This window comes from Sus scrofa, chromosome 6, assembly GCF_054392235.1.
Source record: "Sus scrofa isolate SSC_HxYL_T2T_F1_AM1 chromosome 6, Sscrofa_HxYL_maternal_Yorkshire_Landrace_v2.0, whole genome shotgun sequence".
In the NCBI taxonomy this organism is placed as follows: Eukaryota; Metazoa; Chordata; class Mammalia; order Artiodactyla; family Suidae; genus Sus; species Sus scrofa.
In genome coordinates, this window is record NC_139388.1 from 83,423,751 (window position 1) to 83,436,909 (window position 13,159).

At 44.7% G+C, this 13,159-nt stretch overlaps 1 protein-coding gene across 35 annotated transcripts in view; it reads right to left on the reverse strand.

Moving 5' to 3' along the window:
* Window positions 1-8,178: 8,178 nt before the first annotated feature.
* HP1BP3 (heterochromatin protein 1 binding protein 3) overlaps window positions 8,179-13,159 on the reverse strand; it is a 32,676-nt gene continuing 27,695 nt past the window's right edge. For 34 of the 35 annotated variants that reach the window (XR_014807193.1, XR_014807190.1, XR_014807191.1 and 31 more), the window contains 3 exons: window positions 12,241-12,352; window positions 10,405-10,518; window positions 8,179-9,971 (listed from right to left, as the gene is read on the reverse strand). Coding sequence is in view for 21 of the 35 variants with exons in the window: in XM_021097638.2 (XP_020953297.1) it covers window positions 9,677-9,971; window positions 10,405-10,518; window positions 12,241-12,352 (521 nt within the window). In the remaining 14 variants the exon portion in view is untranslated. Of the gene's footprint in view, window positions 9,972-10,404; window positions 10,519-12,240; window positions 12,980-13,159 lie in introns of all 35 variants that reach the window. The other variant, XR_014807182.1, reaches the window with a different exon arrangement.

The following is a 13,159-nucleotide window of genomic DNA, read 5'->3' on the forward strand; positions in this document are numbered from 1 at the left end:
CCGCGCGACCCCCACGTGGCGGAGGGAACCAGCACCCCCTTCACCTGGCGGCGGCGCCCGGCCCTCGCCCACCCAATCGGCGCCTGCGGAGCGGCCCAGTTTGGCCTCGCCGTCCAATAAGCGACCGCGAGGCACCCTGGCACCGCCCTTGCCGGTTCGCCCGCGGCGCTCCGCCTTAAAGGGCGGGAGGGGCAGCGCGCACGCCCACCCTTCCAGAGCGCCCCTTCCTGGGCGTGTTTGGGGGCGGTTGGGTTGGGGATCTGAACACCCCGGGCCTCGCAAACAGCTCCCTCCTCCTGGAGAGTCTCTCCCCTCCCGCCCCCTGGCTGCCTCCTCTTCGTCATCCTAGGGGCGGCTCCGGCTGTGGCAGCTCCTCCTCCGAGAAGCCTTCCCTGACCACCAGTGTCTCCACCCCCAGCAAAGCCACTGCTGCTGGTCATCCCACTCGTCTGACCAGAGTGTAAAAGGCTTCGGCCAGGAGGGGCCTCCATCCCCTATACAGGAGAGCCTGGCCCGAGGTTGGCATCCTGGGATTGTCGACGGTGGTCTCGATGAGGGAATGAATGCACTCAGGACCCGGCCTCAGGGAGAAGTGGGCTAGTCTCAACTCGAATTCCTTCCCTCAGCCCCAGAGAGGTGGGGAGTGCGACGCCCCTTCTTCCTCGCCCTCTCCCCGCCGGCTGTGCTGGGCCTTGTAAGAGAGTTAACTGAGCCCGCCCAACTCGGAGCCCGCTCTGAGAAATCTTGGCTGGGATATTATCACTCTGCGGGGCATGATCCGGCCCTTCGGGTTACATGGAAATCCACGGAGCCCGGGGTCGGGGTCGAGGTCAGTGTGGGGGTGGGAGCCGCTGGTGAGCAAATCCAGCCCAACGCATCAGCCACGGCTTTGAGCTGAACGCTTGTTCCCACCGGGCCCAGAAACCTGTAGGTGCCAAAAACTAAATAGCAAGCCTGATTCAGCCTCGCCTTTGGCGTGTGTAACACCTGAATTCTGCAGAGGAAACCCCAGCAGCTGGGACACGGCGGGAAAGCAGGGACACAGGACTCAGATCCAGCGGGGAACAAAGGCTGCACCCCAGCAGATGGGCGCCCTGACAGAGGTGGGGTGGGGGGAGCAGTGAGAAACTCAACTCCGCCTGGATCTGAGGGCCTCAGGGGAGTTTAGGAAGACCTGGGTGTGAACCAAGGTGGCCTGCTGGGCATTCCTCTGCCTCCTCAGAGCACCTGGATGCCCCCAGAGGCCTAACGCTTACAGGTGTAATGTGTAGAGGCTTGGTCCCAAATCTGGGCACTTCCTCTGACTAGACGTGGGACTATCTCCAGTGCCTCATCTGTAAGTGTTACTAACACCTGACTCACAGGGATGGGAGGAGTCCCACAAGTTAAAGTGGGCAAAGTGCTTGGCACAGACCTGAGCCATGGAAAGTGACGTGCTCCGTGAATATCAGACTTTGCTATTATTCTTGAGTTTCTTTTGTATATGACCGAACAGCTAGTGTTGAATTCACCTGCCAAGTGCTCTGAGAAATCCTTCGCCAAGGCCATGTGACAGCCTTGAGTCTATTGATGAGAAGGATTGAGACGGTTTACCAGTTGGTCCTGCTTTCCAAAAAATCCCCATTTATGAAACTCACGGTACACAAAGGATGAGGAGTTAGTTTACTAACTTTCTCAAAAAGCATGTGAATTTTGAATAGAGGACTTGCCAATTATTAGACCACGGCCCCCATTTTGCAACTTTTTAGAGGAAACAACATAAGCCACAGCAGTATTAACTCCTGGCTCTAATGGGTTCCTGATGCATACGATTCATCCTGATGCCTATAATTTAAAAAATAGTGGGAGTTCCCTGGTGGCCTAGTGGTTGGGACTTGGTGCTTTCACCGCCATGGCCCAGGTTCAATCCCTGGTCTGAGAACTGAGATCCCACATCAAGCCACTGCATGCCGTGGCCTAAAGAGAACAAATAAAATAAAAAAAATAGGAGTTCTCTCATGCCTCAGTAGGTTAAAGATCTGGTGTTGTCACTGCTGTGGCTCTGGTTACAGCTGTGGCATTGGTTCTATCCCTGGCCCAGGAACTTCCAAATGCCTCAGGCACAGCCAAAAAAAATTTTTAATTAAAATAGTAAAAGGGGGGTTCCTATAGTGGCTCAGCGGTAATGAACCCGACTTATATCCATGAGGACTCAGGTTTGATCCCTGGCCTCGCTCAATGGGTTAAGGATCTGGTGTTGCCATGAGGTGTGATATAGTGGGTGCAGCTCTAAAAGACAAAAAAAAAAAAAAAAAAAAAAAAAGGTAACAGGAATTTGTTTCAGAGCAACTAATTAAATCTTGATGGTGAAATAGTTAAATCAGAGGGAAAATCTGCCGTCTAAAGCTTTCTAAGGAGAAGGAGACGGAGGGTAAAGATCTGAGAGGCAGGCCCTGCACTAGGTCCCAGGGATACAGAGATTTATAGCAAAACACCTCAAAAACAGATCCGGGAAGAGATGTGTGAAGAACATTTATGAAATTGACTCCTGACTTTGCGACCACCAAGGACCTTCCTTTTGTTGGTCCTCACCGTTCTTAGGAATATAGTCTTTCAAAACCAAATGCATTTACCCGTCCAAAGTCCGTGTCCTCATTTTCACTTGCGTTAAGTGCCCATCTGAGCTATTCCCTCAGGCTCCAAATTCAGTGCACCTAACTCCTCCAAAGGCACAGAAACTCTGAGCTTCTACCAGGCATGAAGCCTTAGCAAAGGTACAATGTATATACAAGGTCAGAGGTTTGCATCAAGGGAATCAACTTCCGTGGGTGTCAGCCGTCTCCTGGGCGAGCCCAGCTAGTTCCGCTCGGGGCTGCAGCATAAACCGGCCACCACGGCATCATTATCGGCCCCGTGTCCAATCCTATGTTCATGACAGCGCAGCTCTCGGGAGCCGTCAGGCACAGAACCTCAGCCATTGGATTAGTGACTCACTTTGACAGGAAGACCAGAGAATTTATCCATATTAAGCAGGGGAAGGGATGACAAAGAAGGCACGCCAGGGTGGTAGGGCCATGATCCCTGAACGTGTGAGCGCACACAGCCCATCATGGTATTTCCTGCTGAGTCAGCGATGGTGACTAAACCACGCAGGTGTGAGCTTGCTCTCAGTCTTCCCTTTTCACTGAAACCCCAGGTTCTGGGACTGGAGTTGCCAGCTGATGAGTGTGAGTGGGAAGGCTCATGACGTCATTTCAAAGCCCATCTCCCAGCAGCAGGACTGAAGCTGGGGGTGAGATGGTGAACTGGGAGGAGCCTCTGCACGGCATCGCATCCACATCTGGCTTCTTTGGCGCATGTTTCCCTGTTTCCTCAGTAACACCTTCCCGTGCTGGTAGCTCCTTTCGACCCTGAGGGCCACTGCCTTCGTTCTCTCAGCTGTGTCCTAACGGCTGTCCCTGCAACTCCCTCGCCCCCAACCCACCAACACCCCTCCCCCAAGGAAGTGACCTATGACAGAATTTTTTTGTAATTCTAAGCCATTATGACCTGAATTGTGTCCCCTCTCCCCAAATTAGGATGTTGAAGTCCTAACACCTAGTAAATAGAGGGTCAGAGAGTGGCCCTATTTAGAGATGGGGTCTGTGAAGAGGTAATTACATTAGAACGAGGTTGCTAGGGTGGGCACTGATCCCCATAGGGAGGAAATTGGGACACAGACACACATGGAGGGAAAACGATGGGCAGACTGGGAGAAGATGGCCATCCTCCAGCCAAGGAGAAAAGCCTGCCACAGACCCTTCCCTCCTTGCTCAAAAGGAACTAACCCTGCTGACAGGGTTGATCTTGGACTTCTAGACCCTGCAACTGTTGAGAAAATAAATTGCTGTTGTTTAAGCGACCTGGTCTGTGGTATTTTGCTATGGCCCAAACAGACTAGTATAGCGATTCAAATATGATTTCTTTCCATTCATTGACAAAACAGACCAGACCTCAACCCTCAACACAGATTCTTCTTTCTGGTGTCTTCCGGGGAGCAGAAAGTGTAGAGGTTACAGGATCAGAGAAATGTTACCTAATCTAACTCTCTCTTGCTTCCAGTTGAGAACCAGAAGCTTAGGTGACTGGCCTGTGGTTGTACTGTTGGTTCCAAAGGGGCACAGACTGCAGGACCCTCTGCTCACCCTCTCACAGTTGTGGTGAGGGTGGTGCTCCCGGCATTTTTCTTTTTTTTTTTTTTGAGGCCCGTAATCACCTGGTACAGCCTAAGCGCAGCTGCTGCTTTCTTTCTCTGATACTTGATAATCTCACCTTGCCTTTGGGTGGCTTGGGTTAAAAAAGAATCTGTGTTCCTGATGGCTTGGTTAAGGATTCAGCATTGTCACTGCTGTGGCTAGGGTTCGATCCCTGGTCCAGGCACTTTTGCATGCTGTGTTTGTGGCTAAAATAAAAACAAACCAGGATTTGTGAATTTGAACCCCTTTATTTTATAGATGAGGACATCAAGGCTCAGGGAGATTATCTTGGCCAAGGTCATACAGCTGGTAAGTGATACAGCCCCCCAAGACCACTGTGCAAGGCCATAAACTCTAAGTATTATTAAGATGCTGGGCTGAATGATGTATGCTAACCGGGAGTCAATCCCAATTTGGAATTAATGAAAATTTCTCCTTTTATATATACCATACCAGCAAATTTAAAAGTTATGCAAACAACATAGGGGATTTAACTTATGAGAATTTCATCAGAGCAAAAGTTCTGAAACAACTTGATGGATGAGCAAGGATACTGTGTAACTCTCTGGGTTTTAGGAAAAGGAGTATCTTTTGGAATTAGATGAACAAAGCAGACAGAGATAGCAGGAGAGACCAGATGAGTAAGGTTTCTTTCAGAATCAAGAGCAAGGATTTCTAATATTCCAATGCATGATTACTAGGCCAGTATCACGTCCAGAAAATACAGAAAATTCCCCATTCTGGAATTTCCTTTTTTTTTTTTTTTGCCTTTTTTAGGGCCGCTCCCGTGGCATATGGAGGTTCCCAGGCTAGGGGTCTAATCGGAGCTGTAGCTGCCGGCCTACACCACAGCTCACGGCAACGCCGGATCCTTAACCCACTGGGCAAGGCCAGGGATCAAACCCGCAACCTCATGGTTCCTAGTCGGATTCGTTGCTGTGACTGTGGTATAGGCTGGCAGCTACAGCTCTGATTAGACCCCTGGCCTGGGAACCTCCATATGCCGAGGGTGCAGCCCTAAAAAGACCAAGAGACAAAAAAAACCCCAAAAAACTAAAACCAATGACTAGGAGTTCCTGCTGTGGCACAGCAGGTTAGGGATCCAGTATTGCTGAAACTGTGGCATGGGTCACAATGGCAGCTTGGATTTGATCCCTGGCCAGGCAACTTCCATATGCTGTGGGTGTAGCTATTTAAAAAAAAAAAAAAAAAAAAAAAAAAAAAAAAAGACCATTTCAAAGAGTTGCTAGGATTCAATGAGGTTTATATACAGAGCCTGACATGTAGAAAAAATTCAATAGGTGTTAGCCTTTGTTGTCACTATTATCATTTACATTAAGTAACAACTAACAACTACACTTTGTCAAACCTATTTAAGGCATCAGAGAAGGGGTTCTTTGCTAAGAAGCAAAGATTTAATAGCAAATGGTGTTAATTATACATTTACATATACTATCAAGAGAAAATTGCAATTTTTGAGGAAAACGGCTTGGGAAAGCATCTTTAGAAACTTCCTTTGATATTCCAGTTGTTGACGAAATAAATTAGAAACAACTAAAACTAGACTAATATATATAAATATATATACATACACACTCTTTTTTGGCCAGGCCCAAGGCATATGGAAGTTCCCGGGCCAGGGATCAAATCTGAGCCACAGCTGCCACCTATGCTACAGCTGTGGCAACGTCGGATTGTTACCACTGCACCAGACTGGGGATTGAACACATGCCGCTGCGAAGATCACACTGGCTCCTGAAGCCACTGCGCTACCAGTAGGAACTCCCAAGCTAATACATTTAATCAAAAGTTGAAATTTCTGAAAGAAAGAAAACCCATGAAGTTAAGAATCTTGTGGAAAATGACAGAAGAATAACGATGGTGGTGATGAGTTCTTTAAAAAAGGAAAATTTGGTGTAGCTGAGGACGCTGTTCAGTGATCTCTTGTCAAGGAGTTCCTAAGCCAAGAGCGTCGACACCTCTGGTTCCTCAGCTTCAGCTCTGCAGAACTGAGGGACCACCTGCTTTATGGCGAAAAACACAAAAGCAACTCTACACGCTGCGAAGTAATATTAGTTAGAATCTCTTGCGGAATCTTTTTTTTTTTTTTGCTTTTTAGCGTCTCACCCACAGCACATGGACGTTCCCAGGCTAGGGGTTGAATCGGAGCTACAGGTTCAACAGAGCTGACAAAATTTTATAAAAGAGGAACAATAATGGAAAAAATGATGGAAAAAGTATTGGCATATTACCTAGCTCTTGTTTTCATTTCCTGTTTACTATATAGCTGACAAGCATGATTAAAACACATCTAGGACTAGGCTTCCTTTAATTAAGTCTGCATGGATGGTTAAGATGGAGTTCTGCCTGTGCTGAGTGCTTCTGTCCTATTACTGAAGAAAGATCTCCAGCTTTCCCTGCCGTGGTTATCTCTTCTGTCTCATTTGGGCTTTAAGAAGCCAGCAGTCTCTTTCCCAACATCTTCTGAGATTCATTTATCAAAGGTAGTGTGTGGGTGGTTGAAGGATATATGAAACACTGTGTTTTGTTTTTTTTGTGTGTGTGTGTGTCTTTCCACCATTTCTTGGGCCGCTCCCGAGGCATGTGGAGGTTCCCAGGCTAGGGGTACAACTGGACCTGTAGCTGCCGGCCTACGCCAGAACCACAGCAATGCGGGATCCGAGCTACGTCTGTGACCTACACCACAGTTCACGGCAACGCTGGATCCTTAACCCACTGAGCAAGGCCAGGGACCAAACCCACAACCTCATGGTTCCTAGTTGGATTCGTTAACTACTGAGCCACAAAGGGAACTCCTATATGAAACACTATTAGTTGAGCTCTCTAAAAGGCACTAGCAGTGAGGACTGAAGCCACTGATCCACATCAGGAATTGCTGGGTTCTCTCTTGGGTTTGCTGTTTTCCTTCCTGTAATGTGGAAATAAAAACTGTCCTGCTCCTTGAGAATGTTTGGAAGGGAAAAAAACAAACATCTCTTTATCTGAATGTCAGGAAGGTGCATGTCTTTGCCAGCTGGGGATTCTCCCTGGAAGAGTGCAGTGACCCCTCATGTCTCTCCCCTTTACACGATGCTGAAGCAAGGACAGTTTGGTCCTTACTTGAATTCTGTGACGTGAAGGACCTGAAATGATCTAAATGTCTTACTCTAGGCTGGAGTGCCAGATACACAATATAGCCACCAGGTGACAGTTCAGGCAATCTTTTAAAAATAAAAGCAGTATCATAAAACAGAAAAACCAACTAAAATCCTCCCACTTTTGATTCCAGAAGAATAGAAAGTTCTTAGCACAGGTACCTAAAGACCCATGCTGTTAAGGATTATTACCTGTTAAATAGCGTAACAGAAAATTACTTTCTAGAATTAGGTCTCAAGTTTATCCTTTAGCAATGTATGTTTTTTTTCCTAGTCCAAGGACATAACGAACATGACATATGAAAAACTGGAGCTCATGATCTTGAAAACAAGGAACTTAATGCAAAATTATTTTTTTAAATCTCTTATGCATTAAAGACTCAGGCTCAAAGTATTTAGAAACATTTACCATCCATATTAAGAATGCAAGGAGTTCCATTCGTGGCTCAGTGTTTAATGAACCCAACTAGGAACCATGAGGACGTGAGTTCAATCCCTGTCCTCACTCAGTGGGTTAAGGATCTGGCACTGCGGTGAGCTGTGGTGCAGGTCGCAGTCATGGCTTGGATCTAGTGTTGCTGTGTCTGGCAGCTGCAAGCTCTGATTTGACTCCTAGCCCGGGAACTTCCATGTGCTGAGGGTGCAGCCCTAAAAGGCAAAAAAAAAAAAAAGCAAATAAACTGAAGCTTGTATTTAAAAAGAAAAATGGCTGATGGCTAGTGCAAGGAGCAGAAAAGATCTGAAGTAAGTACAATACTTACAGCTGAGGATATATACTAGAAACTTTTAAATATAAGCTACAGTTCAGCAGCTTTTAAAATTTCATGTTTATTCATATTTTTCAAAATATATGTACATAAAAAAAGGAAGATTTACAACAGGAAAGATTGCCTTACATGCAACACAAATTCCAATGAACTCATGATGGGATCACACATGATTATGGATCTAATTCAAGCCAATCTTCTCAAGTCCATTTCCCAGCCACACTTTAGGCTGCAGACAGGATCCCAGGAGACAATGCAAATGGAATGAATGAAACAAACATCTTTTGCCTCTGGCAGCACGCAAGGAGCCAGAAGATTTACACCCAAGAGTTTAAGACAATTAAAATGTCAAGTGCCACAGGGAAGATAAATGATAACCAGAACTCAATACTTCTTAGAAAGCTAGTACTTTTAACACAACTTCACAATACTAAAACAAATACAAATAAGAAAGGATTATTAGGTAGTCGGGCTTCGTTTGTTTTTTCTTTTTTTAAAAGTAACTCAAAAAGGAAGTCACTTGCTTGTTATCAAAAGTGCTGTGGAAAGAAAGGAGGGGAAAAACCCACAGATGAATCTGGGATCTAGTTTATTTTAGTAAACTGTATGTTCTTCCACTTAACATTTCTATATTAGCGATGGTGTAACTCTCCAAACATTTCCTTATAAAAACGGCAAAAAGGAAGTGACAGCTCATGCTCCGAATATTAAAAAATATATTTAAACATTTGATCAAGAAGATTTTATATGTTTTGATTTTTAGTAACACAGTCACACCAGAAATCACAAATTCAATATATTCCTATATTTCCCCTTCAGTCAAAAACCAAGTGATGGAGAGATCTTGTGCTTGCTGCTGAGGGAATGCAATGCCCAGGGGCCAATGGAAAAAATACCTGGAAATGACCAATGTGACAAGTGGCCCAAAGTCATGTATCTTCAGAATCTAATGAGATCATAATACTTTTGGCTTATTCCCAAAGCTAAGACATCTCCATGTGTATAGTTGGAGAGAAAGGGTTAGTGGAGTGGCTTTATAAATAAGATTAATTATTATAGCTATAATTGAAGTCTCCAGGTAGGAGGCTTTATAATCCAGTCAGTGTTATACTGCCTCCTTTTTACTGCCAGCACCTGACCAGCATCCCGTTCTTAATGCTTTCTAACAAACACAAAAAATCTTTGCAACTGTTTAGATAAAACTGGAAGGAAAAAAAAAAAAAAAGCCAAAGCTGACCATAAAAAAACAAAGAGGGTTGGGGTAGAAAGAGAAAAAAGGACAAGTACAGATTACACGGTTCAGGAAAAATCCAGAATTACCGAGGAAATGAAAATGACCGGGGGAAGGGGCAGGCACCAAGAACAGCACCTAAAGCTAACAAATGCCTAAATTGGTTTATTTATATTCCCTCCCCGTAACGTTCATAGGAGAGGGGGAAAAAAATGTACTTTTAAAAGCATCGAAACTAAAACAAATGCACACTGACCTTAGAAAATAAGATTTTGAATTTCATCAAGATACCCTTTTTTCCTATAAAATTTACTTTTTTGCTTTGAAGGATTTCTTCGTGGTGGACTTGCCCTTGCCAGGCAACTTCACCTCCTTTCTCACACTGGCCGCGGGCTTCTTCGAAGAGCCAACACTAGGCTTCTTGATGACTGAGGGTGAGGGTCTGGCTTTCTTGGCAGGAGTTTTGGCCTTAGGAGGGGCTTTCTTGGGCAGGGGCCTAGCTTTCCCTCGCTGGGCAGCTGGGACTCTAGGGGCAGGCTTGGACCCTCTCTGCTTCATAGACGCAGCCTTCCCTGATGCCTTGGCCGGGGTTTTCTTCTGCAGCCTGTGAGAACCAAAGAGCAAAGGCAATCACTTAGTACCTGAGAGATTCCCTTTACCGATGACCAAAGACTGCCAAAAAAGAAGGTCACCTATGTTAAGAGGAGGAGTGTGGGTTATTATTTTTATACAGCTTTGCTCAAAGTGTATAAAAATTCAATCAATTCCTAGAGGAATCTACACACAATCCCATGATGTTTTTCTTAGATAAATGTGGTATTACTTTTCTGTAAATAAGAAAACTATGTATAGTGTATACATACACCTACACACACACACAGGTCTGACCAAGTTCAGAGCCTCTAAGTTCTCAAGGAGAAGCCAAGTTCAAATGTTACACAAAGAATGGGAGAAGGATCCTGAGTTAAGACACCTTTCACAGCCTCTCCTACTACTGCCATTTTCAGCTCTAAGCAGGCTCTTCCACACATCAATACCTCCTCTTAGGTGGTGGCTCTTCATCCTCAGAGTCTTCCTCTGAGGAGTCATCTTCCTCTTCATCCTCGTCTTTAGAATCATCTGGCTCTTTCTTTGGGAACAGAACTCCTGGACTATTAAGAAAAAAAAGCCACATTAGGTAAAAGAGAAGTCCCATACAAGACAAGGAAAAGAAAGGGAATCTAGATATGCTCTTCCTTGGACACCACCCACTTCCTCCCACACTCCCCAGTTATGCCAAGTTAGGTTACAAACATCAAGTTACATTTTAACCTATTTTGAACACACACATGAAGTTACGACAAATCTGTAAAAGTCCCAGACCATACCTCATTCTCTTCTTCCCTCCATTCAATAAACTTGGTATTTAATCATTTATTTAGTAAACAATTTTAATAAGCTCCTGGTATGTGTTCAGCAATGAAACAGCCATTGAATATATAGCAGTAATGGTCTATACAGCAGTGAATAGTCTACACAGCTGGACACATTTTTTGCTCTTATGATCCTGGCAAAAGATCTCCAAGTATGATAAAGCTCTTCAAAGTTTTAGACAAATTCAGCAAGGATCATCCCACTTTTCTTTGTCCTTAAGAGCAGAAAACTTGGTCTCCTTGATTAAAATAGTCCTTAAAAGTATAGCACTGTATGGGCACGATCTTAAGAACTATATTTAGGGGAGTTCCCGTCGTGGCGCAGTGGTTAACGAATCCGACTAGGAACCATCAGGTTGCGGGTTCGATCCCTGCCCTTGCTCAGTGGGTTAACGATCCGGCGTTGCCGTGAGCTGTGGTGTAGGTTGCAGACGCGGCTCGGATCCCGCGTTGCTGTGGCTCTGGCGTAGGCCGGTGGCTACAGCTCCGATTCAACCCCTAGCCTGGGAACCTCCATGTGCCGTGGGAGCGGCCCAAGAAATAGCAACAACAACAACAAAAAAAACAACAACAACAAAAAGACAAAAAAAAAAAATATATATATATATATATAAAAAAAAAAGAACTATATTTAAAGTGTAATGTCTGAAAAATTCAAACAATATACATTCAACCAAGTAACATTTAGGTTCATGTACAAAGAACAATATAAGAAAGCTACATTATACTCCTGCTAAAATAAGTTTTAGTGGTACAAGTCATGGCACTTGACTAGAAAAGAAAGTGTAAGAAGGCAACTGCACAGCTACTTAGAAAATTGTTTGGCCCATGGCAGGTGCTCAATACATTTTCTGGTTCAATGAGTAAGATGTGTATTAGAGACAAATTTTCAAATAAATGCCCTTGTCTCTATAGTATGAAAAAAGCAGATTCAGATTCTTGGAATCAGCCAACGCTCTCCCTACTTCGGGCTGGACAATTAAAACATACATAATCCTCTAATAATCTTCATTATCACGTGCTTTATTCTTTATTAGAAGGAAGGAACATCAAAATGACCAGCCAAGGATCTCAAAGAGTTCAATGTTTGATTTTAGGACTGCTTAGCTAACAATAAGCTCTTGGAGGATAGCCAAAACCCCCTGCTATTGTACAAAAACCTTCTGATCTAAAACAATACTGCCTTTTTTTTGGTCATGCCTGTGGTGTGCAGAAGTTCTTGGGCTAGGGTCTGAACCCACGCCCTCAGCAGTGACCCAAGGCATCGCAGTGACAATGCCAGTCCTTAACTGCTAGGCCACCATGCTATTCCAATGCTGCCTTAAGTAGTCTTTCTTTCCAAATATGTCCGGTTCAACGTAACATCACTAAGGGCAAAGTAAGTCAAGCCAAGCCTGTAACCTGGAGTCAGATTTTAAACTTGCAATGACCAATACTTCCCATTATGGGCTAGGTGCTTACCTGGGATAATAGGGAAAACAGAGCTGAAAGGTGCCACTGAATCCTTTACCAGAGATTTGTTCCATCCACCCGTTCTTTTCACATCTCTGCAGGGTCTTTTTCAGCAAATGCACTGAGCAAAAAAATTTCAGAAATGAAAAAAGTACTTATTTATTCAGATCTGAGAATTCCCTCAACCACAATCAGACATAAATTTATGGTCCCATCATGTGCTAAGTGAATCCTTTGTGGTCAAAGGGATTATCAATCAATTCACTAAATTATTAAGTGCCTGTACATTTGGGAAGAGTTAAATTACAAGGGCACGAGACGTTAGAGATCACCATGTCAAATCCCTCATTTCGCTGAAAGGGAAACAGGAGCCCAGAGTGGCTGGTGACTTGTTCTACAGTCGCATATAAATGGTAACTTAAAACTAAGTCTCTCATTACTTCCATTCATTCAAACATCTACTGAGCGCCTATAAGTACTGATAAGTATTTAGAAGAACATAAAGATAAAAATCAATTTCTCATAAATCAGCACATAGTAACAAAACAATATCATGGCTCCTAAAGGCCTTATCAAGTCTCATCTTTCATAAAAAATACATAAATATATTTTATCGTGAGTCAGTGTCCAAAAAGGGCTGCACTATTAGTGATACTGGAGAGGTTAATAACCCAAATCATCTTCTCTTATAACCACTTGGTCAACAGAGAAAAATCATGGACTAGTCTACTAAGGTCAACATGTACAACTTGGAGTTCCCGTCGTGGCGCAGTGGTTAACGAATCCGACTAGGAACCATGAGGTCGCGGGTTCGGTCCCTGCCCTTGCTCAGTGGGTTAACGATCCGGCGTTGCCGTGAGCTGTGGTGTAGGTTGCAGACGCGGCTCGGATCCCGCGTTGCTGTGTCTCTGGCGTAGGCCGGTGGCTA